Source organism: Notothenia rossii (assembly GCF_949606895.1).
Source record: "Notothenia rossii genome assembly, chromosome: 6".
NCBI lineage: Eukaryota > Metazoa > Chordata > Actinopteri > Perciformes > Nototheniidae > Notothenia > Notothenia rossii.
Genome location: NC_136909.1, coordinates 15,298,956 through 15,326,371, shown reverse-complemented (window position 1 = coordinate 15,326,371; position 27,416 = coordinate 15,298,956). Strand labels below are relative to the sequence as shown.

The following is a 27,416-nucleotide window of genomic DNA, read 5'->3' as shown; positions in this document are numbered from 1 at the left end:
AGGCAAATGTAATAATTGTCACATCGAAACCCCATTTTCTTCTTCACAACGCCTTCCCATTTATCACATATTACCACTGTAGGTGTGAGTGTACCTCTGTAATGACAGTGAGGGTAGATCCAGGTCCATAACTCGGCTTCCTGTTTCATTTGTAGAGTATATGTAGACAAAACGCGCGCACACACACAAACCAATGCAAGGACAGAAACTCTAACCCATCTAACACATTGAGGACTTATCGATGTTCTCATTACATTGTGAATGTATCAGGCAAACCAAGGCCACATCTCTTTCTGTCTCCCTCACACACACACTTGCTTTCCTTCTCACACATTTCCCCTCTCATTTGTCTCTGCGCTGGCTCCACAGTCTCTCTACCCCTCTCTCTCTCTATCTCTATCTCTCCTTCCTCCGCTCTATTCCCACACAATGCATCGTACTCGGTGTTCCTATCGACTGGCTTACATGCTGTAAAATACATTTTCCAGATTGATCACGCATATCACAGCAGCTTTGCAGCGGGGTCTAACCTTTTTGCCAAATGATGCCCACATCAATATTGAGGCATGCAGTATCAAGGCAGAATTTTTAAGAACGGGGAGAGGGGAATATTGTTTGGTTTGTGAAGAATCACCTTGATTAAGCCACATGAGGTAAGATAGAGGTGGCTCTGTGTGGTCCGCAGACTTTCCTTGCTGTCTGGGAGACATATTAAACATTAATGCGCGCACACAGGCTAGCACAGAGCTCACTGCTGTACTTCCTATAGCCTCCGCTTCTTTGTGTTAGCATTGTGTCAGTGGCTCTGTTAAAATGTAAGGTATTTACTAATTGTGTAATTAACACACTTAATCCCTTGTATCACCTCATTTTCGGTGGGAAGGGTGTAATAGAGACAAACAGTGTATTCATAATTATATGTGCCATTATAAGGCAATGCCGAAGAGTGACTCAGTAACTGTAGCCTGCACTTGAGCTTTTCTTATACCAGGAACGGACAGAAACAACAAAATCCCTTTGATGATAAAACATAAAATATGCTTGAGAATGAGACATTGTTGCCTATTTCTTTTTTTAATAGTACAGTCACCATCACACAACTTCATCAACCGACCCTTCTGCAAAAAGCTGCATAATGGAGTAAGCAAATTGAAGGCAACAACCAATAAAATTCAAGAAACAATGAAAATGTTCAAGACGAAACAAACAAAATGTATTTGAAATGATATATTAAAAGTGCTTTTGATTTTCATGTCTCTCCTCTTTGACTGATGATCGACTCCACACGCACTCATGGCCGGGGAAAGGCGCCCCAGACGTCCTTTCAGTAAAAATGTCCAGGAGGTCAGTTTGCTGCAGTAGCAGGTCCATCGTTTCAATTGGGAAAAAGTTCAACCATCAGTGGTAATATTGTCATAGCGATTAGACCGTTTCTTATTTGTCTACATTTCTTTATTTTTCTGTTTTTAAATTCTCACTTCAATTTTAATTCTTGGAGAACATAGCTTCGACAACATATATCGCACTCATTATAAGAAGCAAAAGGTTATATCAAAAAATTATTAGTATAGAATCACAGAAACCCTGGTTTAGAACCAGAAAAAATACAAAACAGAGAGGTACATAGACACAGGACAATTCTTATAATTGCTTGGAAACATTATTTTCCCGCTAAGTCTTGATTCTTTTTTTCTTACTGCGCATATGATGTTTTTCATTTTATTTGTATTTTTTACCAAAAAAAGGAAAATAAAGACTAGTATTTTACAAAATGAAGAGTATTGTTCTTGACGATGAGGGTGGATTTACACAGGTGTAAAGTCCAGTTCCAATATTTTTCTGTACATAATGTATTCCATCTCAGTCCCAGAAGACAGAAAAAAAGTAATGTCTTCCAAGTTTCGCAGAAAAGGTCCTATATATAGTCTTCTTGGAGGAGGAGGATGGGGTCAGGGGCGCTGAATTTTGGTCCTTTTTTTCCTCTCTTTTTCCCACTTTCATATTAGGATCATTGGATGGACATGTAAGGCCAGTTGAAGCTGCTCCCGGATAATAGCATATCCCTGATGAGGGTTTCAATAGGAGTTTTACCTACCAAGCGGACGAAGAACAGCTGCTCAATTACCGATGATGAGACGGTGCGCAGAGAGGGCAGCCGCAGCAGGAGCTTCCCGAAGCGGCTGGGCTGGTTCGGGTACTGGCTCCTAACGTACTCCTCCAGGGCACACTGGGATTTCTCCTGCAGGCTCTCGATGTGAGCAGCGTCCGACAGGCCGCAAGCATCTGAGAAACACACACCAAGAACACTGTGGTTAGGCTCGTTACGTCCAACATATTGTGGAAAAAAATCGCTGAATCTGATATTTTTTTACTGCTTAACTTCAACATTTCGAGGAACCGGTGAAACATTTACTGTTGGCTACAAATATATTGTTAAGAAAATATTATATTATCAAAACACATCAGTCTCCAAGCTTGAAGAGAAACAGTGATATTAAAAATGTTTTTATTTTATATATATATATATATATATATATATATATATATATATATATATATATTTAAATATATAGGCTAGAACTAAAAAATTACATGGCAGTCAATGTTGCTTTTTATTTTGGGGGCAAAATATGAAAACAAAAGCACATGGTCAATTCTAGCCTCACGTGGGCTTAGCTTTGGCAAGTGCACACCTTGCCACCCCCAATTTATGTCCTGCAGAAGCACTCTGGTTATCATTCAACATCAGCCTTTACGTGTTATTGACAAAGTGGAATGAACAAACACACTGCCCAAACATGCTACATCACACTGAGCGAGTGGGACTGTCATACAGAATAAACAAGGGACTTGCTGCTGTATTAGGGGAGGTACAAGTCAGTGGAGGATATTCCTGCCTGCTCTTACAACAATCAACAAGAATATAGAGTTAAATGTCATGAAAACCGTGTTGTGAGCCTGCAGAAGAAGAACTGGTGGGGAAATGGAGCAAAGGCGAAAGGTAGGGAATAGGCCTAAAGGCCGATGCTCTTAATGTCTGGACTCTGGGGATTCAAGTATAAGGAAACATAAACGACACTGATGAATCTGAAATTACACTAGATGTAATGTGACCTAATTACTCTGCAGTAAGCTGTTAAGTCATTTCGCCGCCCTTCTCTCCATAGACCTCTCCTGGCCTGTTTTTCGACGGAGCCTATAGGACAGGCCGCTGGAAGCAATCAAATTTATTAGAGGAGGTGAAGTCAATAGTCACGCAGGAGCGACATAAAATGTCAGAAAATGAGCCTGTGCAACAACGCAGGCGAGGACCCTGTTTTGGTGCTCACTGGTGGGTTATGCAGCCCTGCACAGCAACGCTTCACTATAGACAAAAGCATATAATGCTTGTTAGTGTCTTACGATGTTTTAGCCCGTTATAAAACGGGAGTGCTTTTCACACAAGCATGCGTGTTCTATAAACTGCTGTAAATGCAAGCAGCATAACCGCTGGCATATATGGTCCCACATGCAGTAGGTTGTCCTCTGGAGTCTGTATTGAGCTGCGCTTTTGTATAAACTACACAAGGAAGACATCTTTAGTATCCAAGTAGGCTACTAATAAATTGAACACCGGACGCTTTTAAGCCTACTCGTGGTTCATCGGTGCTATAACTCACTATGGCCAGACACAATAACCTTATGAACCCCGGGGCAACGCTGAGATCTCGGGGTGATTTACTGTGACCTTAGTCCTGCCGGTCAAAACCCCATGTATGCAAATCCCTTTGGATTAACGCTGAGTGTCCCTTTTAAAATCTACAGAAATCAATAAGGCTGAAATTAATTACATTTGAATTTTTTAGGTAAAAATGTATCGGCTAGTTTGAATGTTGCAATGCAGCCATATAGGAGGTGCAGGGGATATGCTGCAGTTTAATGTATGCGTCGAAAGAAAGCTGGTCAAAGACACCCCATAGTTCTCCATTAGGCCTGCTTGCAACCCTGCACCCCACCACCTCAATATACTGAGACGTGGGAGCAGATAGCTTCCAGATCAGCAAATGCGATTTCTGTGGTAAATTAGCAAAGACACACAGACACTGCGTGCACACGTGGATGAGGACTTAAAATAAAGGACCCTAAACTGTGGCGAAATTGTGTAGCCTGGCCAGTATTATTAAGTGCATAAAATACTGACAAGTCTGGTGTTATTAAAGGCAAACAATCCATGCTAGTTTTGGCAAAATGCCACATGACTTGTTATAGCCAACACCAGTTGTAGTCTCTCAACCTAACTAAATGATCTGTTAGAAAACATGGACAATGTTAATGTGTGTATGAAGTTTCTCTGGGTAGCCTAATGGGTAATCGGGGGTGAATAACCAAAACAGCTTAAAAATAGGAAAATGTGGCCAAATATATCAGCACACACAGCAAAGCGCATCTAACAAGATCCCACATTACTTATACTAACTGAGGCAAATCATGTATTTATTTGTGTTAAAACATATATTTACCTCTCAGAGTGCCTTGTATTTTTGGCGTGTCCGAATAAACTGAAACTGATTTTTTTTTATTATGGCTCCAGAAATTACACATATAGAAAAACCTAAAGTTTTCTAACTGAAGAAAACCCTATGTTATGGTAAGACTGAAAATGTTGAAACAGACAAGAAGTTAATCTCTGCATTTCTAAGTTTGGTGAGCACTCAAACTTGAAGTTAGGATCATTTAGATTCCTATTATACACAATATAAGGTACACTCTGCATGACGTTTTAATATGGTGTTGGATAGTTTATTAAAAATATAAAATAATATGTTTTTTTATCATTTCAAATGTAATATAATTACATTTAAGGTAATGTGTGCAGTTTTACATCCTTTGAAATAAAGTAAATAATAAAAAAAGAATTACTGAAATATGCTCAAGGAAAAGTGTAACCACTGAATATAAAATTGAGTTATGACGCTTTCTAAGGATATTGTAAATAGGAATTATGTTAATATAAATCCACATCTGAAAACTACATTAAAACTGAATATTATAACATGAACGTCTCTAATTATAGGATATGTACATATATGTTACAGAATTGTCTAATGTGTCAAATAAAAGACAATGAGGTCAAAACTTTTAGGTAAGTTCTACATTAGTTTGGGGCTTGATTGTGAGTTTATACTTTCCTTTCCCTTCCATCGCTAGACTCCTTTGACATAACAGGCCTAATGGCACCAAGCTACACAACCAACCCCAAAATAGCATCTAAATTACGCACCGAGCGTAAATGAGGAACTTTAGGACCTTGCCTCAGTCAGCCATCAATTAAGCTATCAACAATGTGGGTTAGGTTCGGAAATTGCTGCTGATGACTTTTAAAAGCTTGTGCGACAAGATAAACTATCCTCAGTAACTTAGAAAAATGAATAGGTCAGTTACAAATATACAAACAATCTATAAAGTAGTGCTGCCCTGAGTGGAGAAGCGATGCACTGATCATATGAGTCAACATCCATCAGCTTTTTGATCTCTGTCTGCTAAGGATTATTTCCTTCCCCCCCAAGACATGTGTTTGTTCATGCAAAACAAGGATGAAAGCATGCACCAACACTCATAAATGTATCAGCTGTCATATATCACACAGTGATAGACTATTTCATCTTTACGCTCGATTATTTGACACCTGTTCCAACATTTATGGACGCGAACCTACAATCTAGCTCTTGGTTCAGACGTGTTCAAAAAGTTTAAACTCAACACTGTGAAATATTTAGATGTATAAGATTGTCAATTATACCGGATCTAAGGCGCATTGTACTATGAGTTACACAAAACGTGATGCGCTCGCTCAATCTGGATTTGTTTACACTTCTTATACTGCGGCTACAACGGACATGGGAATGAATGTAAGTGGATATGTAGCAAGCTGTTGACAAAATAGCTATTGCATCGGCTACACAAACATCTCGTAAAGTCAGATTTGTAACCAGCCTATACTTGACAGCCATATTATTGATGCCACAGTGTCACTGTCTCACCATGCGAGCCTTGCTCGTAGTAACATTAGTGCAACTATGGGCCTTATGTGATTAGAGACGTGTTCCTATGTGACACGTCGGACACCCACCTGATGTAAAAAGCACGATGGCCTTCAGGCAGCTGTACTCTGCCGAGTCTACGTGCAGGGTCTTAAGCTTCTCCACTTGCTCCTGGAAGATCCGGATGTGATCCATGAAAGCCACGACCCGGTCCGCAGACATCGGGGAGGCGTGGAGGCCCGCCGCGGCGAGCAGAGGGGCAACATGCAGAGGCATGGAGCACTGGGCTGCGTTAAGCACAAACAACTCGCTCCACGTCAGCCTGAGAAGGGACACCTGGTCGGTGATCTGCAGGTCTGGAAAGAAAGGGATGTTTCTCGCCCACTCCACGGCGCTGAAGAGCAAACGAGCCGCCAGCTCGCAGATGTTCTCGATGCCCATGATATTGTTGGGCTGCATGCACTGGCTTCCATACCGGGACGTCGGGTAAGGCTCGGCCCGCAGCAATAACGAGATGTATCCGGACAGATAGCAGTGGCCGTTCAGAGGGTCCCCGTTCGTCAGCGCGTACTGGCCTGGGTTGGGCTGAGTTGGAGGCATTCGTCCTCGCTGAACCGCTAACAAAAAGAAAGAGAAAAAAGAGGAAATGTGCATCCAGGACTGATAAACATTGTTCATGAGTAGTAACCGTAGAGAAAGCTACAGCTAGTGTGTTACTCCTCAATAAAACGGCGTGCACTGAAATCTAAATTCAGCACGCTTTTCAAAACATATTGACTAGAATATGCCATTTGTAAGAGCAAATTATTTTATCGACAGCATAAAGATCTCATCAAATCTGATGGGTTTTATCCCTCAACCATCACAATGTTCGCATTTATATTTAGAGTTGCACGTTACATGTACACAACATGGAAATACAATCACTGTTATAGTCAATTCACATTTTCTGCTATACAAAGACAAAGATTAACACATACTTTAATAAGTATTTCACGGCGTCATTGCATAGTAGGCAACAGTCTACTTGTATTACTTGGCCATTTTATTTACGTGGGGTTTTGTATATATTAATAATTTATCATTGTGGTCAAACATATTACGAATGGGATTGATAATTACTGATTAATGTAAAAACATTTAGACATTTTACCAAAACCCAAAGGTCAGGTGGGAATAAAAGGAATTCAGCTATTGATTATTATTAAATAAATAAAATATTTATGTTACTGGTGTTACATTACACGTGGGCTTGCTGTTTCTACAGCAAAAAGTTGATTTTAAATAAGGGGTGTTTGCATGAATTGGAACAAAACACTTGCCACAGAGAGGAAAGTTATACGGCCTGTATTGCACCAGGCAAAACAATGAGCCATGGACAACTTCAGCGGCATTATTCAGTGTGTCTGAGCTGTCTAGTCAGCATAAGGAGCTAGAGACGTGGGTTTGTAGTGTGTTCATTTTACATTCACACACACTGATTAAAAAACCCACTTTACAATTATAAATGAGTAAACTACACATATATATGGAAAGGACTATTAGCCCTGCACACACACACACACACACACACACACACACACACACACACACACACACACACACACACACACACACACACACACACACACACACACACACACACACACACACACACACACACACCCCCACACACCCCCACACACACACACACACACACACACACACACACACACACACACACACACACACATACACACACACATACGGGCAGACATCAACCTATGTTCTAAAACAAATACGTAAAAATGCCCTGTTGTTCAGAATGTCTTTGCTTGATAATATTACAATTTAGTCTGCAAGGAAAAACTAAATAAAGGGGTCAGCTAAACGAGCCGCTTTGTTAAGACGACCTGCATTCACAAGCATAACTGCTGTGGCTGCACTGGCCTTTTACCTCTTTTACAGAGGCAGAACATACTAATCATTCATGCAAACATCCCTAAAAAACATGGATGGAGACTGCAGTATGCCCAGCCATATGCCTGTGACCTTAATGCAACATGGCAGCCCTGTTCGTCTGCTACTATGCAATGCGTAATCATGAGGGGCTTTAAAAATATATTCACCTTCCCGCCGCATTCCCACTTTTAGACATTTCTTCAGCCGGCAGTATTGGCACTGATTTCGGTGGTGCTGGTCAATGGGACAGTTCCTATTGGCACGACATGAGTATGTTAAGTTCCTCCGTACACTCCTCTTGAAGAAACTTTTGCATCCCTCGCAGGTGAACTGGCCATAGTGTTTGCCGCTCGATTTGTCCCCGCAAACCACACATTCAATATGCTGTGCAGTCGATCCAGAAGTCTTACTCCCCTGTTCCCCGGCGGTCCCCGGTGTGGACGGGGGTCCCGGCTGGCTGGGGGTCTGCGGAGTGTGCGGCGCTGCCGACGCCGTCTGCTGCTGCTCCCTCGCCGGCTGCGTTGCTGGGTTGGGGCCGCTCGGAGGTCCTCCGGCCACGTCTTCCTGCGGATCTCTCCAGACGCTAACTACCATTGCCATATCTCGGCCCCTGAAAGTGCTATAAAGCGAAATGTTCGCCGGTGTTTATGAAGCGTTGGAGGAAAAAACGAGATCTCAAAAGACGGGGCAGTGCAAAGTCAAATCGGAGTACGCAATCTCATATAGGGTAAGAAGCAGAGTAGGACGCGATCAATACATTCAGAATACAGGAGAGCGATTGAATAGGCACCCGATCAAGATTTGCAAGTATCGGGAGGCCAGTTCCAAGGTATATTGCAGCCAGCCATTCAGGAATCCCTAATCTTGTAGGAGAACCAGTGTCCAGTCGTAACAAATTGCAGTTTGATATAAAATAGCCACAAAGGAAAGGCAGGAGAAAAAAACCTTTTGCTGGAAAGACACGCGATCCAAAGTGCTGCGGAGATAAATTCCTTTCTCTTTTCTTCCCTTTGCTCCTTTACACTCCCGTCTTCGTCGTATAGGAGTGGAGGAAAAACTGAAGTGCCGGATTTTTACATCTATATTCTTAAATAAGCCTCATCATCTCGCCCAGCAGCGAAAGAAAACCGCGTCGCCGAACGAAGTGCCCATGTATAGTTTCACCTCTCTCCAGCAGGAGGAATGGAGATACGAAGAGAAAAGATAAAAAAGAAGACCAAAAGCAACAACTAATAGAATATGCAAGAAGAAGGAGAGACCCAAAAATGAATGCGCTTAAACGGGAGGACCAGCAGAGCAATGTTTCCGAAACGGGGGATCTGCGCGAATGTCTGTATATAGTGAACTTTGACACTACTATTGAAACTGACACGTTTCTATGGAGATCGCTGCGCCTTATATGGTGCTCATGTCAAGGAGCCAAGAGAGGGGCTGCTGGAGACTGATAATCAAAGGCGACTGACTGGCCAGAGCCCTGCATAGAGGAGGAGGAGAGGAGGAGAGGGGGGAGATAGGGAGAGAGAGAAAATGGGAGGCTAAGGTTATAGCCAAGCCCTCTCTTCCTCTCCATTGGTTAGAGTCCCCCTCCGTTCATTCACTGCAAAAAATGTCCATCTCATTAAGTCATTGGGTCTCGTGTTCAAATGTTGAAATGTTATATTTTTCTGAAAATAGAAAAAAATGCAAGTGCAGTTAAGAAAATGATGCTTGTTCGTATTCGCAGTCCGACTCATTTGTAGAATAATTAGGAGTTAATATCCTGAAATAAAGCAGCGTATGAAGGGAGATTCCTTTATAAATGAACAATGATGTAATACAATTTACAGTGATGGGCAGATTGGCATTGGAAACAAGTGGAAACACCTTGCTTCGATGGAAGATTCGGTGTCTTATTCATATAAATCCAAGATTTCCAGACTCAATACTGGACTGACTGATGTCAGGGGATGGATATTTTTTGCAGTGTTGCAATCTACGGCTGGAGGGGCTGGGGGGCTCTGACAGCCACAATTTACATTGAGCTCGCCCCGCGCTGCTATTTACTTTGAAACCTGATTAGTATGGGCCGTCTATTGTCACCAAAAAGAGGAAGAAATCCTGAATAGAATAGCAGAAAAAAGCGGGGTAAAGGCAAGGGGGGACAAAGCTTTTACGCACGACAAATAAACCCCAAAACTGTCCGCAACAGCGAAAGGGGGACTCTGGCTCCAAAAATTAGCCAAAGTTTCAAAATGGTTTGTCTTGGACTCATATATTTTTTATGAAAAATAACGGGTGTCAGTATTGCATTGAAGCGAATGTATATGTTCACACGTTGTTTGTCTTTGGCATGCGCATTGCGGTACATTCTCGTCTGTAATCTGCACACTGTCGCTGATTAAACTTACAATTTAGTTAAAATTAGATTTTAAAGGGAGGAAAATGTCAATGGGGAGAATGATGCATGAAAGAGAGTGTGCTTTACAAACGGGATGCCGAGTCAGTAGCCCAATATCTCAAAAATTACACGGAGCAATAAGCAATACCCAATAATTACCGAGGTCCTATAGTCTCCACTATCACTGAGCTCGTGTCACATTATGTCTTAATAATGACAGTAATTCAAAATCATGTGAAGTTGCTGGGAATTTGCATGGGGATTCCGGCTTTTTTTGTATGAGGGTTTCTGCGGGGTTACTACCGCTCCAGCTAAAAAATGTCTGGATCGCGCTGCCATCTAGCGTACATTGTACAATTACAACCTCATATGAATGCATGCACAAGTCATCAAACATGAATTTGTAATACTATAAAGTTAAAATAATAAAAATAAACTAAGCCTAATTTTTGCGTACCGTTTCCTTTCCTCTTTTTCACTTTGAAAAGTACAATCTTTTGATATAATAATGGAGCAAAGAAACGTTCAAGAAAAATAACGAGTAAAACTCATACTAAAACAAAAAACAACTTGTCACAAAAGTGCACAAAAGATTGATTACATGTTATTTAAATGTACCAAAAAGTGAAAACGCTTTGCAAAAATCATATCCAAAACGCCTAAAACACACATGGTGGAAAAAGAGAATCATTAAAAAAATACATCAAATTATTATTTAGAACAAATAAACTAGTTGTTGTAAACAGATCTTTAACCACATAAAAGCTATTAGCAGACAAAACGGAGCGTAAGTATGCAAGTGCCCCTTTAGAAACGCATAGGAGGGATGGGTTGTTTTTTTAAGTATTCAACAAGAGAGCTCTCTCTCCCGTCCCTGTCTCGGACACTCCACTAGAACTCCCCGGCCATATCTCCAGCTCGTTGAAAAGGTGAAACCAATAAGATTAAATCGGACAAAGATTTTGTTCTGTAAGTGTATCATTAAGATTTAACTCCACAGATTGGAAAGGGGCTCCGCGGGAGAAGAGGAGAGCAGCGTGAGAGGGGCAGCGAATGGGAGCAGGGTAGGGGTTCTAATAGAAAGCTGGGAAACGGCGAGAGAAAAAGGAGAAAGTGGACAGCAGGACATTAAAAGAAGAAGCACCGGCGACGGCGGTTACCAGAACAGCAGCAGCCCTCAACCTGGATAAAACCAGACACCATTAAGGCAAGTACAATGTTTATTTCTCACTTCTCCTACGTTATACACACATCTGAATACAAAGCAAATGGTCACGCAACATGACCGTTAACTTCAAACCACATAGCCGACCCGGGCAGTGTCAGAGTCACAAGTTTAAAACTAGATATTTTCCCCGGATGTTGGACTTATTTCACCGCTTTCCAACTGTCCTCGCTGATTTGTAGATCAGATAGTAGTTTTTACAAGCGGCTTGTAGTACCGCTGGACATGGGAGTCTATATTTTTCGCTCGAGCCGTGCACCTCACCTGCAAGGCTATTTGTTGTTTGAACACATAATGAAAAGATCGATAGCAGGCTGTTTGTCTCAGCGATAGTGTCACCGGATTAAAAGGCTGATCAAAGAGAGCAGCCAAAACCCATATTTTACGCTGTTTTCGAAACGCCAGTTTAGCCACAACATTGTCAGATGCAAATATTATAGTTTGGTGCAAAATCTCACGCACCGGCAAAAACACGTAGAAAAGATTGCAGCGAGGGAATGAAAGAGGACACACAATGTAATTTATCAAAGCAGCATTATTAATGTTTAGGGGTTGAAATGAGAACTGATATAAAATATAGTGTGTAGCAATGTGTACCACTTACTACAGGACAAATTGAACGCCAGTCAGCTTTGTAAAAATAACTATAATAAGATTTAACTTAATCCTCTCATGGGTGAATAAAGTTCATGCTAATAATCATTCCACGTGAGCCATGTAAGATTTATTTGTAATTTACATTTCTCTAGTTATTCTACCTTTTGTTATTTGGGAAACAAAATATGCACAGGCTGTTAAATTATTAAAAACATGCATATAATTACATAATCACATTATTATTAAACATGTCCAGGTAATGGATGCTTTTGCGCATTAGCAGTCGTTTTACTGTAATCTCTGCAACAGATAATTAGTGATCGTGGAATATTGAAATTCTATCTGACTATTTCTATTTTAATCCAAATTGAATTCTCCATAGTTTATATATAGCCTAACTGTTGCAATTTCATGATAGTTGAAATTGATAGGTGTAGTTAGTTTGGCCAAATATGTGATGATCAAGTTCTGATGCTCTTACAGTATGACGTTGTAAAACTCACGAAATGTAGTTCCAAGCAGAAACTAACCAGCAGCGTAGAGAGAAGACACTGAGGTCACAAGTGCAAGGTCCCCCAATAAACAACACGTGACTATATGGATGAGTTTTAGAAAATGTAAAACGATACATCCGAATGTTAGGATTTAGGAATGGTTGAGGGTCTGTTTAGTATTGATTGCGTGTAAGCACACCAGGATACATCCACAGCATAGCCAAAAATATATCATATGGGTTGCTTCGCTCTTCCATGTGGCCTCTGCTCAAAACACCTCCTGTTTGCACACCAGGGTCATGTTTCTGGACGCTGGACTAGAGGGCCACATCAAGCTGATGCTGATCCCTGCGACCTCAACGCCTGCCTGCAAAACTAAAATGAATAAACAACCAAAACGAATAAAGTGATGAACACCTAGCATTGTTACACATCTCCATGCTGGGTCCAGTCTATTTAAATAATAGAAGCTGATTAATAGTCATATACCGAGCATGTGTAGCAAATACAATACGATGCATCTGCAAACATAACGTTACACTTGTTGGGGTGTATATTAAGAAGTTTGTCACTAAAGTTATTTTTCATTTCTAATAAAGGGATTTAAGATTAAGTTAGTAAATGTCGCTGATAATGGCATTTCGCTTTATTATGTCATTTATTGGAGATGGTCATTTGTAGAATAATTTCCCGAGCCCATGGACTCTTACATTAGGGCCGTGTTGTTGATATATGGCATAAAGCAAAGCAGTATGGAGATGTACTTGGCTTTAGTATTGTTTTTTGAGTACATGAAAGCAGTAACCCTGCAGTGACATATTGATTTATGCTGGGGGGAATTTGTTTTTAAATGACGCTAAAATCGTAAAATATAAAATGAAATAAAGGTCTTCGACCTTATTTAAACAAAAGTGATTATGACATAGTGTCATAAGTGACTATTTAGTTGTTACAACAAAGTTCGTGTAACTTTCCTCCGCACCTGTAAAAGCTAAATGTATTAAATGGCACTTGCGGAAATCGAGAAAAAAGGCAGATTTTCAACCGTGCGCACTGCGATGAACACAAAACAAACACAAGCACTATCATATTTTAGAAAGTCCTCATTTAAACAAAAAATAATTCAAACTCATTCTTTTGTTGCTTTGAGTGGTTGTGTGTTGAAAAGGGAGGAGGGGGCGAGGGGTGTGTGTGTGTGTGTGTGTGTGTGTGTGCGCGCGCGTGCGTGCGTGCGTGTGTGTGTGTGGTGATGGGGGGCTTCTTTTTGTCCAAAACTGATCCCCAAATTATTCTGGGGGCTCAGATTGGTGTGAAAGGGACGAGAAGGTCACTTGAAATCGCCTTTTATCCGCTGGCTTTTTTCTATGGATCAGCAACTTTCAATAGACATAATCTAATCGCTCTTAATGGAAAGGCCATTCGTGAGAAATAGTGGAAATATCGTTGAGCCTATAGGCTACAACCATTTAAGACCAACGCATTTAACAGGCAATAAGAGTTAACATAATAGCATGGCTGTTAATTATACTGGAAACTGAAAAGTGTTTGCCCAAACAGGGAAAGTAACACACAGTTTAAAACCGACAGATGCAAACAGCATTCTGTTGATTAAGGATATATATATATCTTAATTTGTCTTATAATTATTTCATAATTGTATTATGTTTTTTTTTAATTCATATATTATTTTGCCCTAAAAGGACTTTAGTTTAGCAGTACAATTGCACTATCCCATAGTTTGAATCATGCTAGTTTGTATTATTGTGCTTTTCCTCATTATTTTTATTATGGCCCGTGTCTCCTGAGATTTGAGATCCCTCAGTTTTGGACGTGATAAATGAAAGTCTCTTTCTAGGGTTTTTGCATCGCAGACTATAATTGAGCACAATAACTGCAATGACTTTCCCAATTAGGCTTGAGGTTGGAGTTAAGTTAGAGGGACTGTCAGTTTAAGCTATGGGCAATGGCTTTATTGCTCACTAACCATCATTTCTTTAGAGCCCATGTGCTAATTACTCTGGATGGTCCCAGAGACGGAGATTATAAATCCATTAGCACCCAAAACCTCGTGGTTCCACAGTGCAAACACTGTAATTTTGTAGTACACCCAAAAACCAAACTTTAAGTACCAGAAGCTAGATGAAGGGAAACAGATTTGCAACAGCATGTGTACTTCTTAGACATCCACTGTAAGGGGAAGCCCAGCGTATATCAATCAGCAGCTAAACCGAAACACAGAGTAAACTAAGCAGGACAGAACATTAACTGTCAGGGGAAAATGTCTCATCAGTGGTCGATGGTTAGAATCAAACACGACCTGTTTATATTACTGTCAACTTAATGTATTGTAATCATACATGATCAACACACCGTTTTCATACTTTGGTTTCTATTTTTATGCAAGTTTGGTAAATCATTTATTGTTATTAAAGTGCATTAGAAATATCGAGGGAGCGACGCGGTCCGGAAGAATGAAGTGAATTAGAAAAATACATAATGCCTGTTAACTGCGTTTAAAGAAGGCAGTACAAAAACCGGAACCCATACGGGGGTGCGTGTGAAGGCATCTCACCCTTAAAGTAATTTATTTCAGGGAAACCGGAGGGCAAAGGTGGAATTCTTGAGAAATTCAACAAGGATAAGGGAGCTTTAGGAATTCTGCACGCAGATTACCTTTCATTCCATCCTCACATTATCCGACAACACACAGTAGAAATATAGCTCAGCGACAAAAGAGCGAGATTACCCTCCGACACAGAAGAGTGCAAAACAATTTTTAAGAAGTATGGCGATTATAGGGGAGCAAACAAGGAGAGAGAGGCAGAGGAGGAGAGAGGAAGAGGGGGGGGGGTCAACACAGTATAGGAGCGATTCAATGTGTGCTTTCAAAGGGGGAGGCAAAAAAAGAAGCTCGTCGTTCATGAAGTGTACTGTCACTGTCGTGTGGGGGACCCATGTTAAAACAGTAATTAAAACAGTAATTTCATATTAAACACAATTTTAAAATGAGCAGATGATTACTGATTGGTTCTCTTTAGGTGACAGTTTATTGTTTACACTGTTGGTTATGATGCCTTGCAATAATTACTGACCCTGGGTCAGAGTTTGACCCCCTTCTGGCTTAACTTGTTTGGTTGTTTTGGTTTGTAACTAACTGAGTGGCATCACATCAGCACTGGGATTTCCCCCCCTCAATTTTCTTACCCCAAAACCAAAACACAGAAGGGGTTTAATTAATGTAGTGTAGCTGAACCATCATAATGCTGGAGCAATATGACTGAGCAAATTGGCAGATTTACATCAGTACAGAGAAAAAAAGGAAACAACATTGGTCCGATTGGGTAAACCACCCATTTATTTATTTGTCAGCCCTTAAAATATGATATGCCATAAATGAATAGCTGCAATACAATGTTTTCTTCAATTTAAAACATCTTATATATATATATTACATATAATGCAACAAATATAGCACAGATTATAAAAAACAGCACATTTCTTAATAAAAACATTAAAGAAACACATATATATTATTTAAACCAAAAGACATCCCTCCTTCTCTTTCACACCAACCACACTGGACGGAACCCTTTTGACATTTTGTGTATTTTCATTTTAAAGGTGTCTGATGTTTGCATGTGTGGGCACATGTGTGTTAAAAGACAGTGAAGTGAAGGTGTGAAGGTGGCCTGTGTTTAGCGTCCAGACCTGGCAGATTGTGACCTTATCAATGTGAAACTCTTAAGATAAATTATTCATAGCACCTGTTTGATGTCTCCGGCCAAAGAATGACAAAGGTGTAAGATTTAAGATCCGTCTCAAAAGCCATGAATATCAGCCGCTGTGCTACCTGTCCTTTTTTTAAGAGGAGAAAAAGAGATGGATAGGCTGCATTTCAAACCATGAAAATGAACAATTTGTTCCCTTACAGGAGGTGCAGACGAGAGCAGCCAGAGAACAGCCAGAGATACAGTACAGTAGTAAGTGCACGCTAATCTTCATTTGTAAATATATTAATAAAGCTCAACATGAACTCAATGTACCAGTTTCAGTATGCACAGTGTGGTTTCTGTCTTAATGTCATGTGACTCACAGGTGTTCAGTGATTATGTCGGTCACTGAAGCAGGCCACCCACACTGTCACTGCCGGCTTTATCTTCACTTTAATTTGAAACTTGAAGCAGAGAGTTTGACTTATTCGGCGGAGCTAACTTTGCCCTTTTGTAACCAAGTTTGTGTTGTGTGTCTCCTCACAGGCAGAGAGCAACATGGCGGCCAGGTGTTCAGAAACACAGCGGGACGTGTCGGTGTGGTGCAAGGATTGACACTTGGATGAGATGTAATTTATTGCGAGTGCTGTTTGATTATAAGACGTTGATGGTGATACTACTGCTTAGTATGAGCGTTGGCCCACTTGACATGACAGCCCTGCAGTGACAGGCTTATTGTACTTAATCAAATACGTATGTGGTAAATATAACATCAATTGTAAATTAATAGTAACTCTTAATAGATTTGAACAGGCTGCCCTCTCTGGATTGTATTGGTCTGTTAAGATTTGTTCTGTTCACTAAGTACATTTCTGGAGTGTGTGTGTTTATCAAGTACTAACACAAACTACTCAGAAATGAATCCAAGCATCATGGAACTAAAATGTGTTCTCAATGATTTGTTTTGGAAAAAGACCATACTATGCCTATTCGCAAAATGACAGCTGATATTTTCGTAGCTAGAGGTCAACATAATACACTATAAATAAAACAAATAAGAGTAGGACTGATAATAATGATGATATATACAGATGTACTGCACATTAGTTTGAATTATGTGTGAGCGCGCTGAAGGAGAGGTAAGGAGACACTCTCACAGACGCTTTCACACATGTTTGTGTGTTTGCTTGACTCTCTCTCTCTCTCTGTGTGTGTGTGTGTGTGTGTGTGTTTGCTTGACTCTCTCTCTCTCTGTGTGTGTGTGTGTGTGTGTGTGTGTGTGTGTGTGTGTGTGTGTGTGTGTGTGTGTGTGTGTGTGTGTGTGTGATAGCCAAGTCAGTTTCCCCTCAGATGTTCCCTTTGACCCTTGACCCCACAGTTGGGGTCAAGCCCTGACAAATGAGATGGTCGAGTTTTGGCCAGAACTGCAAACATTCCACAACAATCTTCTGTCCTCCTCCTCCTCTTCCTCCCCTCTTCTCATATCCGTCATTCCAGCATGTCTCCTAGACGAGAGGAGGGAGAAAGTTCTCATTACACGAAAGCATGTTTTATTGAATTTGCTGTGAGAATCTTAAAACAAATTAAGAATTACGGCATCGGTTAAATTTAATATCCCCAACATCTGCCTTGTTTACAAAAGGAAAGGAAACAAAGAGAGTATAAACATAGGACAAACATATGTGTTAAAGATTGAGGTTTTATAGCCCTGCATTTTGAAAGCACACTGTGTGTGTTTGGAAAGCTTGTCAGTGATGTCAAGGATGAGAAATGTTGCAGTGTGGTTTTTTTACACACACTGCTGGCTCTAGCATTTCCGGCAACATTTCTCACTCTGCCTCCCTCACACCATCCGCTCTGCAGCAATATCCACACATTTTTCCATCCTTTCACTTCTTCCCCTTCCTCCCCTCCCTCCCTCTCTGTTCTCCTCGTCTCCACTCTATGACCACTCTTGCTCCTGTTACCCTTCCTGCACCACCCTGCTCAGCCTCTCCCTCCCTTCGCTCACCTCCCAGCACATACACTCACTCCCCCCTTCTCCCTTTTTCCTCCACCCACTATTTTCTCTGATTTTCTAACCTGTCGTTCCACAGAATGCTACCACCTGTGTCTTTAGAGGCAAAAAGGGGGGGGTATCGGAATTCCTTTTTGGAAAGCTGGTTAAGGTAAGTGGCACCCTCTATTAAAATGACACGGCAAATGATGGTGCTGCCAGTTGTGTTTCTGCATTACGGTTTTTTTTTTTCATGGAATGACCCCGGCTTCCTAAGCATCACCACCCTCTATCAAAGCTCCAGCTACAAGTCACTGCTTTAAAAACACACGCGGTCACCATTGATGAACGTCAGCAGAGCAACCTCAGTGCCACAAGGGAGCCTGGAGACCAACAAAGCCGGCTGATACAGTAACAGAATGGATCATGCTCTTGAAATTGCTTTCATAATGATGTAATATTACTAAAAGGCAATGCAACACAGCAAAGATCTTAATAAAAACACATCAATCTTAATATGTGTGCGTATGTGTTCTTTTCCCCTCTCACTCCCGGTAGAATTGTGATATCATTTGATGTCGGCTGTTGTGTGATTCATCGGAGGGTACAGCTGCTTCACATGGATCTTGGCCTGGACAGGACTGTTTCCTCACAGGGCAGCTGATCACATGACTCAATCACACGGATAGATCTGAGCTCTAATTGGCCGTGCAATGGCCGTCACTGAGGCAAATCTGGGTGCATGTGTATGGCTCTCTGCTTTGAATAGTAAAATGTTGGGTTCTTTTTTTATCTTGCTAGGCAGTAGGGCAGTGAGTTCTGTGTATGTTTATGGGTGGGGAGTAGACCAAGGACTGCTTTAATGATGTACAATGCAAAATAATATGTCATCACTAGTACAATCTGCTATGATCTGCAATTGAAACAATGCAGTGCTATAATGTGCCGCTGGAATGTTAAGCAATGAGTGTAATTTGTGGCTTCAGTTTATCTGTACATTACAGCAAAGCTTTCCTATATCCTCTCTCTTTCTCCCTTCACCTCATGGCCCCAGTTTCACCCTATATTCTTTCCCACCCAAGTTATGTCCATGCATTAATGACCAGTTGCCTTGGTTGTGTGTCCAGTGTAAATAAATAATAAAGCTCTCCTATCATTCTCATAACCATCAGCTTGGTGGGGTTAAAGCAGACGGCAAGCGACAGGCAACAGGGAGAATATGTGTAGGCGTATGTGTGCAATCATGGCCATGTCCATGGTGCAGTTTAGCTGATTGTGTTTACGTCCCTTTCCTCCTCCTCCTCCTCCTGCTCTGTATGTCCACAGGCAACTAAAGGCTATAAAGGAAGGGCTCAGAGCTACTTGATTCCCTGCCACCACCCACCGTTGCCCCAGTGTTACCGGAGCGTGGATGTCTGCCCCTGTCCCCCAGAGCCTCAGTCTTGCTCTCCCCCACCCCACTCTACCAACACGCACCCACCAACCCAGCCCCCCCACCCCGACCCCCAATCCCTCCACCTCCCTGCCTCGCTCCCTGATTCAGTGTGTAAAAGCGCCCCCTGAATGATGGATTACTGTGTCACCGCAGCCTGCGAAGGATTAATTTGTTTCATTGATTTCTCTTTAGGCAGAATGCCAGCGTCTGCCGCTTCCCACCTTTTCCCCAAGACTCGCAGCTGTAATAGACGGTAATGGCCTAAGACAAATCAACCCGTTTCTTGTAAAAATAGCACCAAATAACCCTTCCCACCCACCAGCCTGCACTTTACTCACGAGCACATCGGGAAGTGGTGGCGGTGGCGTGGCATCAGGGAGTGTTCGATCCTTCCTCATCCTCCATCTCTATCACTCCATCTGGCTATCCTTCCATACCACCGTCCCTCCTTATCCTGTGCTGAGACAGAGGAGACCATCTAGTCACTCTAACAAAGCCATAAGTCTGCCGTACTTACAGCTCCCTTTCAGGCCTCACAATGGATGGGTAATGACAGCGCTGTCTGGAGGGGGCTGTGGGAGTTGGGCCATTCTGTCCAGTAATGGAAGCAGTTACTGCCATTCCCTATACACCTGCAGGAACAGCTAACTGTTAACCACTGTGATCTATGGCAAGGCCTTACCGCACCACTCTTAGGTTGAAGGGTTGTACTGACATCGCTGAATTAGAGCATGTCTGCACTTCACTTTTTTCCCCCCTGTCTTTTCTATGGTGCATATAGTTATTCTACTGTATGTTGAGAGCTATTGAAAAGGGTTATTCATAAACAAATCTCTACCAATGAATCAGTGTTGATATAGCTCTCACCACCGCAGACTGACAATCCAGTATTCCTGACATTCACTGATTTAACGCTGACATGAGATGCTGCCACATCTTTACTACCCTGTCACTGCCATTGAACGATGGGAAACCCAAACTGCCTGTAACATTAAGAACACCACTACAGGCTGACTGTCCTAGAACGCTTTCCAATTCCACAGAGATTTACGAGCAGAACCAGATCCATTAATCCATTGTTGATTTGCAGTGGGTGCCCTGCAGCATTTTAGGGATCAGATATCATACAGTGCTGAAACTCTCCCCGTTGCACAGCAGGGTAGACTGTAACACCCTGATCCGTGCTAAAAATGCTGCAGCAGGCATTAGGAAAGGAAATACAAGTCAGTGTTTTTCAATGTATGTCATTAAATTCATGTCACATTTGAGATTCCTGTAACCAGTTTTATCACACGCAACCTGACAGATATATGAACTTTTGACAGAAAATACTGTCACTTACATTAAAAATGACTACATAAACCATAGTGATAATCCATAGAGGGCTCAGTACGAGTGAATTAGAGCTGGTACACAATGTGATAATGACCCGGGCTGCAGGGAAATCTCATCAGTTCCCTGCAATCAATTTAACAGCGGTTACAAAGCCATGGGCTGAGGTTTGTGCTTGGGGACAGAGCACTGGTCACCTGGAGTTACACTATATCCCCCTGCTGAGCCGGCCTCTCCTGGGTAAACCTCCACAAAGCCCCCTCATGTCTGACACCACCAGGTCCTTCAAATACTGCTCTCAGACAGAGGATTAGGTAATCTCACCATGATACTGTCTTTTTCTCTATTTCTATCTTTTTTGTATTCCTCATTGTCACCCTTTCTCTACCCCGGCATTCTCATACCTTACATCCTCCCTCCCTCTCTCTCTCTGTTCAAGTGCTTGTTCTACTCAGGCGCATCTATCCTCAGGGGTCCTTACATTCTTAAGTGCCTCCAGAAAAGGTTAGTTTGCAGGTAATTGTCCAGCTGGGGTTGGGCTTATCTTAATTGTGGGTGCTTCAGCACAAGATACACTACCTTTGATGAAGAGACGTACAGCACATTGAATAAAGAAAGATGTGAGGAGGACCAGTACGAGAAAAAGAGTCACCATTTTAAAGAGTATTTAAGGTTTGCGATTTGAAATATAAACCATCATTTGAAATTATTTAGTATTATTAATTTACACATACATGTGTCTTCCTAAAAATGTATTTCCTGTACATCACAGGATAGGTGACAAACTCAGTATGTGACCCTTAACATGCATAGTGGGGAAAAACAATGCTGACCTCATGGTGTTCAAATCTAAACGACTAGCTCCTCAGCCACTCTAAATCTATACTTCTATTAGCCATCTGATCATATATATATATATCCATGTCAATAGGAAGCTTTGAGGGGGTTAGTGTTTGCATTGCCCCAGTCAAAGGTCATGACTGACCAATAAAATATTTCCAGAGTACCATCAATAATTCCGACATGCAGACTAATACAGTATGGGATTGTGGGCAGGGGGAGGAAGCATGCTGTGCTCGCTCCAAGCAGAATGGATGAACAAGAGGCCAAAAGGTTACCGGACAGACTTCGGCCCCCTGCCCCTGCCCCCTCTCATATGTGCATTTGATAGCGACATAGGCAATTATAAAGGTATACTTCAGACAGGTCAAATGGGAAAGGGCAAAGAGCAGAACCTTTAAAGCACTGGCCTGAGTCAAAGGTTAGGATGGACATATCCCATCATAGCGTGCCGCCGGGAAAGGGATAATAGAATCATAGCCATAAAGACACAGACGGATGAGAAGGGAACAAAACTGATCATATATTGTCTATATTAATGTGATATTTTAAATCGACAGAGAAAATGATGGCATGAAAAGATGTTAGGCCCGACTACAGTTACTACTTGTTTGGAGTGTTTATGTGGTGCGTGTGTGTTCATACACTGTATTCAGTCTAATGAACCATCAGGCTTCATGGCTATTAAATATGAACGGCCCAAGGTCAGAAAGGGTCATGGTATGCGTTTAGCACCAGTGACCAATGGCAAATGTAAAGGTCAAAGTAGAATTGCCTGAGTCGGAACAATACAACATTTTCTCATCCACATTTATGCATCCCATTGGCAGTGATTTATGGAGGGAGATAAGCGTACGGATGGGAAGAAAACACTCTCTTTCTCCTATCCCGTCAGACTCGGTAAATACACTACTCACTCATATCAATCACCATGTCACAGTGAATCGCCACTGTATGCTTCCTGCTCAGATTAAAAACTGCCTTTGTCTTGCTCTGCCTTTTCCCTCCAGCTCTGGGGAACACACTGGTGGTATTGTTGCTATTTCACAAGCTCTATATTAGCATTTCAAACAGTTGTGGTACAATGGTAGTGTGTATGTTCAAAGTCACAGGATGGTATGGATAGATTCCATAATGTATCAATGGAAAACTATGGAAGTAGGGTCCTGAATTGATGGCAAAAATACGGAGAAATTTGTTTTATTTTTCCTGTTATGTGACGAAGGCTTTTTCCAAAATGATGTTCCCACACTTCTATTCATTAAAAAGGCAGTGTAGAAACTGTTGAGCTATTTTATTGGTTTCATGCATTTGATAGTATCAGAATTCCAGAGCATTTCAAACAGTGCAAGTTGGAGCAGGTTTTATGCTTATAAAATACATCACTGCTGATTAAAATCAATTTCCCCTCCTCTGTCCCCTGCAGGACAACATTCCTGCGCTACAGCCAGACATGCTGTTCAGCATTTTGTAGAAGCAGCCGCTCAGGGGGGGTCTCCACTGGGCCAGCGATTAACTCTGTAACCCGGCTTTTAGATTTTTGTAGGCCTCTTGAACACGGTCATGTTTCCCATGTCCCTTTGGCTGCTTAAATGTGAAAACCAGCCTGTCGCTGGTGCACCACAACCTTTGCAAACTACCCCCAAGTGGTTCAGAATTCAGCCGGCGAAAAGTCCAAAAAGAAAACATGCTTTTGAACTGGCAGCCAAAGCGGAAACATGGTCTAGTGAGCTGCTTTTTAACCTGAACCATAAAGACCAATTTTCCTTTCCTCCAATAGTAATACATTTGGTCCTTTCCTTTATTACAAATACTATGTTTTTCCATTGTAAGATCAAAGGGTGATAATGCGTGACACCATAAGTACCAGTGTATATTACCTGACACTTTGTGTTTAGTCCTCCATTAGTCTGGATTTCAGCTGCATGCAACTTCAGAATGACAAAAACCTCTTTAACACCAGAAAAACGTATAGAATGTTTCTCCTCTGGAAATCATATCAATTTCATTGCATCAACTGTAGAGGTCAGCTTTGAGGATCACATTTTTACAAGTTTAATACCAGCAATGACATTTCCCTACACGCCTGCTGTTCAACAATCTGTCCTCCCTGCCTGTGAGAACAACAGTTCTAAAGGCCGTTTATATACAGGACAAGTTCTGTATGATCTGTCACATTCATCTCTATTTCCCATTCACCACGGGGCATTTGAACCACATCAGGATCTATTACCACCATGCAGATTCAGCCCCTGCTGACAATACAAATCATGATAAGATGGAGCTGTGACTCCATAAACATCCTAGCATATATATATCACATCGTATGAGCTGTGCTGGATAGCAGATCCCACTTGTCTTCTCTATGTGATCGTATATTTATATGGGTATCATTACATCTCTGCCTGTCTTTAACCTGTGTCTGTTACTACCTCATTCAAACAATAGATATAAATACTTGTGTGTGTATTCTTCTGTGCGGGTGTGTGTTTATCTGTGGGAACATCCATCACTCTGCAGTAGGGCTTCCAAATCAGCTGCTTGTGAGGAGAGATTTATGCTGTAATGCATCAAATCAACAGACCTTTACAGTAAAATATTATTTTATCAATAGGCCTGATCAATAGTGCATGCAAGACGCTGTGTAATTATTACAGAGGTCCGTATCAATAAAACTGTCACGCATGACCTCCTGCCAAAGGCTATGGAGCTGGGAGTCACAGACAGTCGAAGAAACGTTTGTGTCACGGCCCTGGGATGTTTGATTACCTGTACATAAGGTCATATCTGTGAGGAACCATAACTCTTCAGGACATCTAGGAAGAAATGAGTCAGGCATAACGTTTTAACAGTATCGACAAACTGCTGGATCGAAACACATTCAAACCTATATGTACATATATCTTGTATTATACTGACCAATTAATACTAACAGGTGTGTCTAAAAAGTGTCACTGTCAGTAAGTTGTGTTCCCTTGCACCTCTGCAGACATTCGAGAATGTAAATGATAGGGACGCGGATGACTGTTTTTACTGAAAGAGGATCATTTGTCCTGAAGCAAGGCAATCCAAGAGTGGAAGAAAGACTGTCAAAAAGCGCTTTGTATTACACTGTAGTGGGAGCACTCTGCTTAACACACATAACACACACCCAGCAACAGAAACACACACAGTCGCAGACACACACATGCAGCGCACCGGGGAGAGAGCGTGAGGCAGGGACCAATGAGGCAGTTTATATCGGGATTTTGTTTCACAGCCACGGCCTCCTGGGAGAGTGGGGTCTGCCAATAACACTTAAGAGACAGAGCAGGAAAAGTAAGTGCTTTTATTACAGCTCATCACTCATGTAATTTCTGGCAGCATTTGTGATTACAGATCAAGTGATTGACTAACTACACATTCGGCGGCTGAGTTATGAACCGGGGGCCTACCATTCCAGCCCCGGCAGATTCTCCGTGTCAGCTGTAACTCATCCTCTCCCAGGGTGCTAAATCAAAGAGCATACTGCGGCCGGAAGAGTTAAATAATAACTTGAGCTTTATTGTAAATCTGTCAAAAATTAAACCTGTGCGGACTTCGTCTTGGCCCTGATGTTGTACTGCAAGGGGTGAAGAGGCAGGATAGAGGGGATCAATAGAGGCCCAGATGGAGATATTGATGGATGACAGGTGAAGCGGGTGGGTATGCGTGCGTGTGTTTGTGTACGGGTGTGTGCATGTGTGTGTAAGGGGTGGGATTGAATCACCCTGGGGTTAGGTGGAGAGCACGGCTCAGGGTGTTTAATCGACAGGTCTCACCTTGAATCGATCGGAAGGAGTCTTGCAGGGCAAAGACGTGATACACACAACCAACACTTACTCACACACACCAAAACAAACCATAGGGAGTGAGGAGACGGTGTGCTGAGGGCGGATGTCTCAATGCCATCACTATTGCATGGCTGTATAAAGTAAGTGTTGGGTTTGGTAATCACAAAAGCCATCAGACTCACTTCAAAAAACACTTTTTTTTTTTTCTCATCACCCTCCTGGAGAAGCAATTCAATACCTTTTAAATACTTCACAAAATCAAACCTTTTACCTTTTAACACTGTGACCACAGAAGAAATAGCTTTAATGTTCAGATTTATTTTTTGTCTCAGTGAAAAAATAGCAGAGAAGAAAGCGAACCAAGATAATTTCATACCCATTCAATATGTCAACATGACTCCTAACACCCTTGTTATGCAAAACCAGGGCTTAAAGTGATTTAATAAATCTTACAAAATAACTAGTCATATTTAAAATCAATATGAATAATACTAAGAAGTAATTGTATTACTTTTTGATGAATGTGTCAAACCATGCACTGCCAACAAACACACACAATAACATCTTATTGACAAAAGGTCCTTTTTGCCAGAGGAACTACTACATGGTTGTGTTCTACAAGAATTAGTTTGCAAAGACTGCAACGCTAGTGAAGAGCCTGTCTCTAGGAAATATAAACAGAGAGCAAAGAAGACTCAAAGAAAATTCTGTTTCCTGTAATAATCCAACTTACTTTGAGAGACCTCACCAAATAGTATTGTCTCTATGTGAGCTCAATTCTCTTACACTCAAAAGAGCTATAGTAGCATGCTCATGTGACTCACACTGCAGAGCAGCCATGACAACACTCCACCGTGAAATGTCTTACAAGAGGCCAAGATCTTAGAGGCTGTTTGTCTTTAATAAACAACATACTGTTAGTATCAAAATGAATGTGGCTCGATAGTACGTAAAATAAAAAAACTACTTTCAACCCGCTCGAGTTCTGCTGAAATGTGCCGATTCAAGGCCTCTGCAGCTCCGGCACGCGGCTTTGACTTCGAGACCAAAGTCTAATGCTTTCAGATAAGATCAAGGTTCATGAGTGTCATTGACTGAGGCTGTTTGTAAGAAGAGCATATTTGCCAAATCACAGTGTGGGGTAGAGTGGAGCCCATTAAGGCTGATCTGGAGTCTGTTTTGGAGAGCTCTTGTGGAGCAAAAGAGGCTGTTTATCAGTCACCTAGGAGTTAAAAGTATTTAGCTTTGTATGTGGTCTACAAAAAGCCTTGTCAGGTAGAAAATAGAGTGCACACTCAATAGCCAGTAACATTTAGAGTCCATTGAGTAAAGATGCTTTTGACACTGATTACCTTACAAATGAGCTGTGTATTATCTGGGTGGCTAAACAAAGAACATATTTTGATTCCAAATAGCGCTCATAACCTAAAATACAATTGTAAATATACATGTTTCAGACATCATATGCATTTTTAAAAGTCCACTGTTGTATAGAACTGTGTATTCCAATATATTTTTCCAAGTTGTGCCAAGACAGGACACCGTTCTTCTGTGTGTGGGACGGTACCTCAATAGTTCACAAGGAGAAGGAGTTGGAGTAAGAGTTGTTCAACTTGTGGTCCAGGGCAGGAGGAAGG

At 41.6% G+C, this 27,416-nt stretch overlaps 1 protein-coding gene and 1 long non-coding RNA gene across 5 annotated transcripts; one reads left to right on the top strand and one right to left on the bottom strand.

The window, feature by feature from the left end:
- Positions 1-1,055: 1,055 nt before the first annotated feature.
- On the bottom strand, positions 1,056-9,451 carry nr2f1a (nuclear receptor subfamily 2, group F, member 1a). Its single transcript, XM_079687740.1, has 3 exons — positions 8,129-9,451; positions 6,110-6,637; positions 1,056-2,283 (listed from the first exon to the last, which is right to left on the bottom strand). The coding sequence occupies exons 1-3, from the start codon at positions 8,559-8,561 to the stop codon at positions 2,009-2,011; spliced, it is 1,236 nt and encodes a 411-aa protein (XP_079543866.1). The 5' UTR covers positions 8,562-9,451; the 3' UTR covers positions 1,056-2,008.
- Positions 9,452-10,339: 888 nt separating this feature from the next.
- Positions 10,340-23,248, top strand: LOC307043358. Of its 4 annotated transcripts, XR_013809352.1 has the most exons (6): positions 10,348-11,267; positions 11,339-11,545; positions 16,586-16,634; positions 16,911-16,993; positions 18,461-18,814; positions 18,919-23,248. It is a non-coding gene; the product is annotated as an uncharacterized lncRNA (long non-coding RNA). The 4 variants fall into 4 exon arrangements; XR_013809351.1 differs by having other exon boundaries at positions 10,340-11,545; positions 18,461-18,771; XR_013809353.1 differs by having other exon boundaries at positions 10,355-11,545.
- Positions 23,249-27,416: the final 4,168 nt, after the last annotated feature.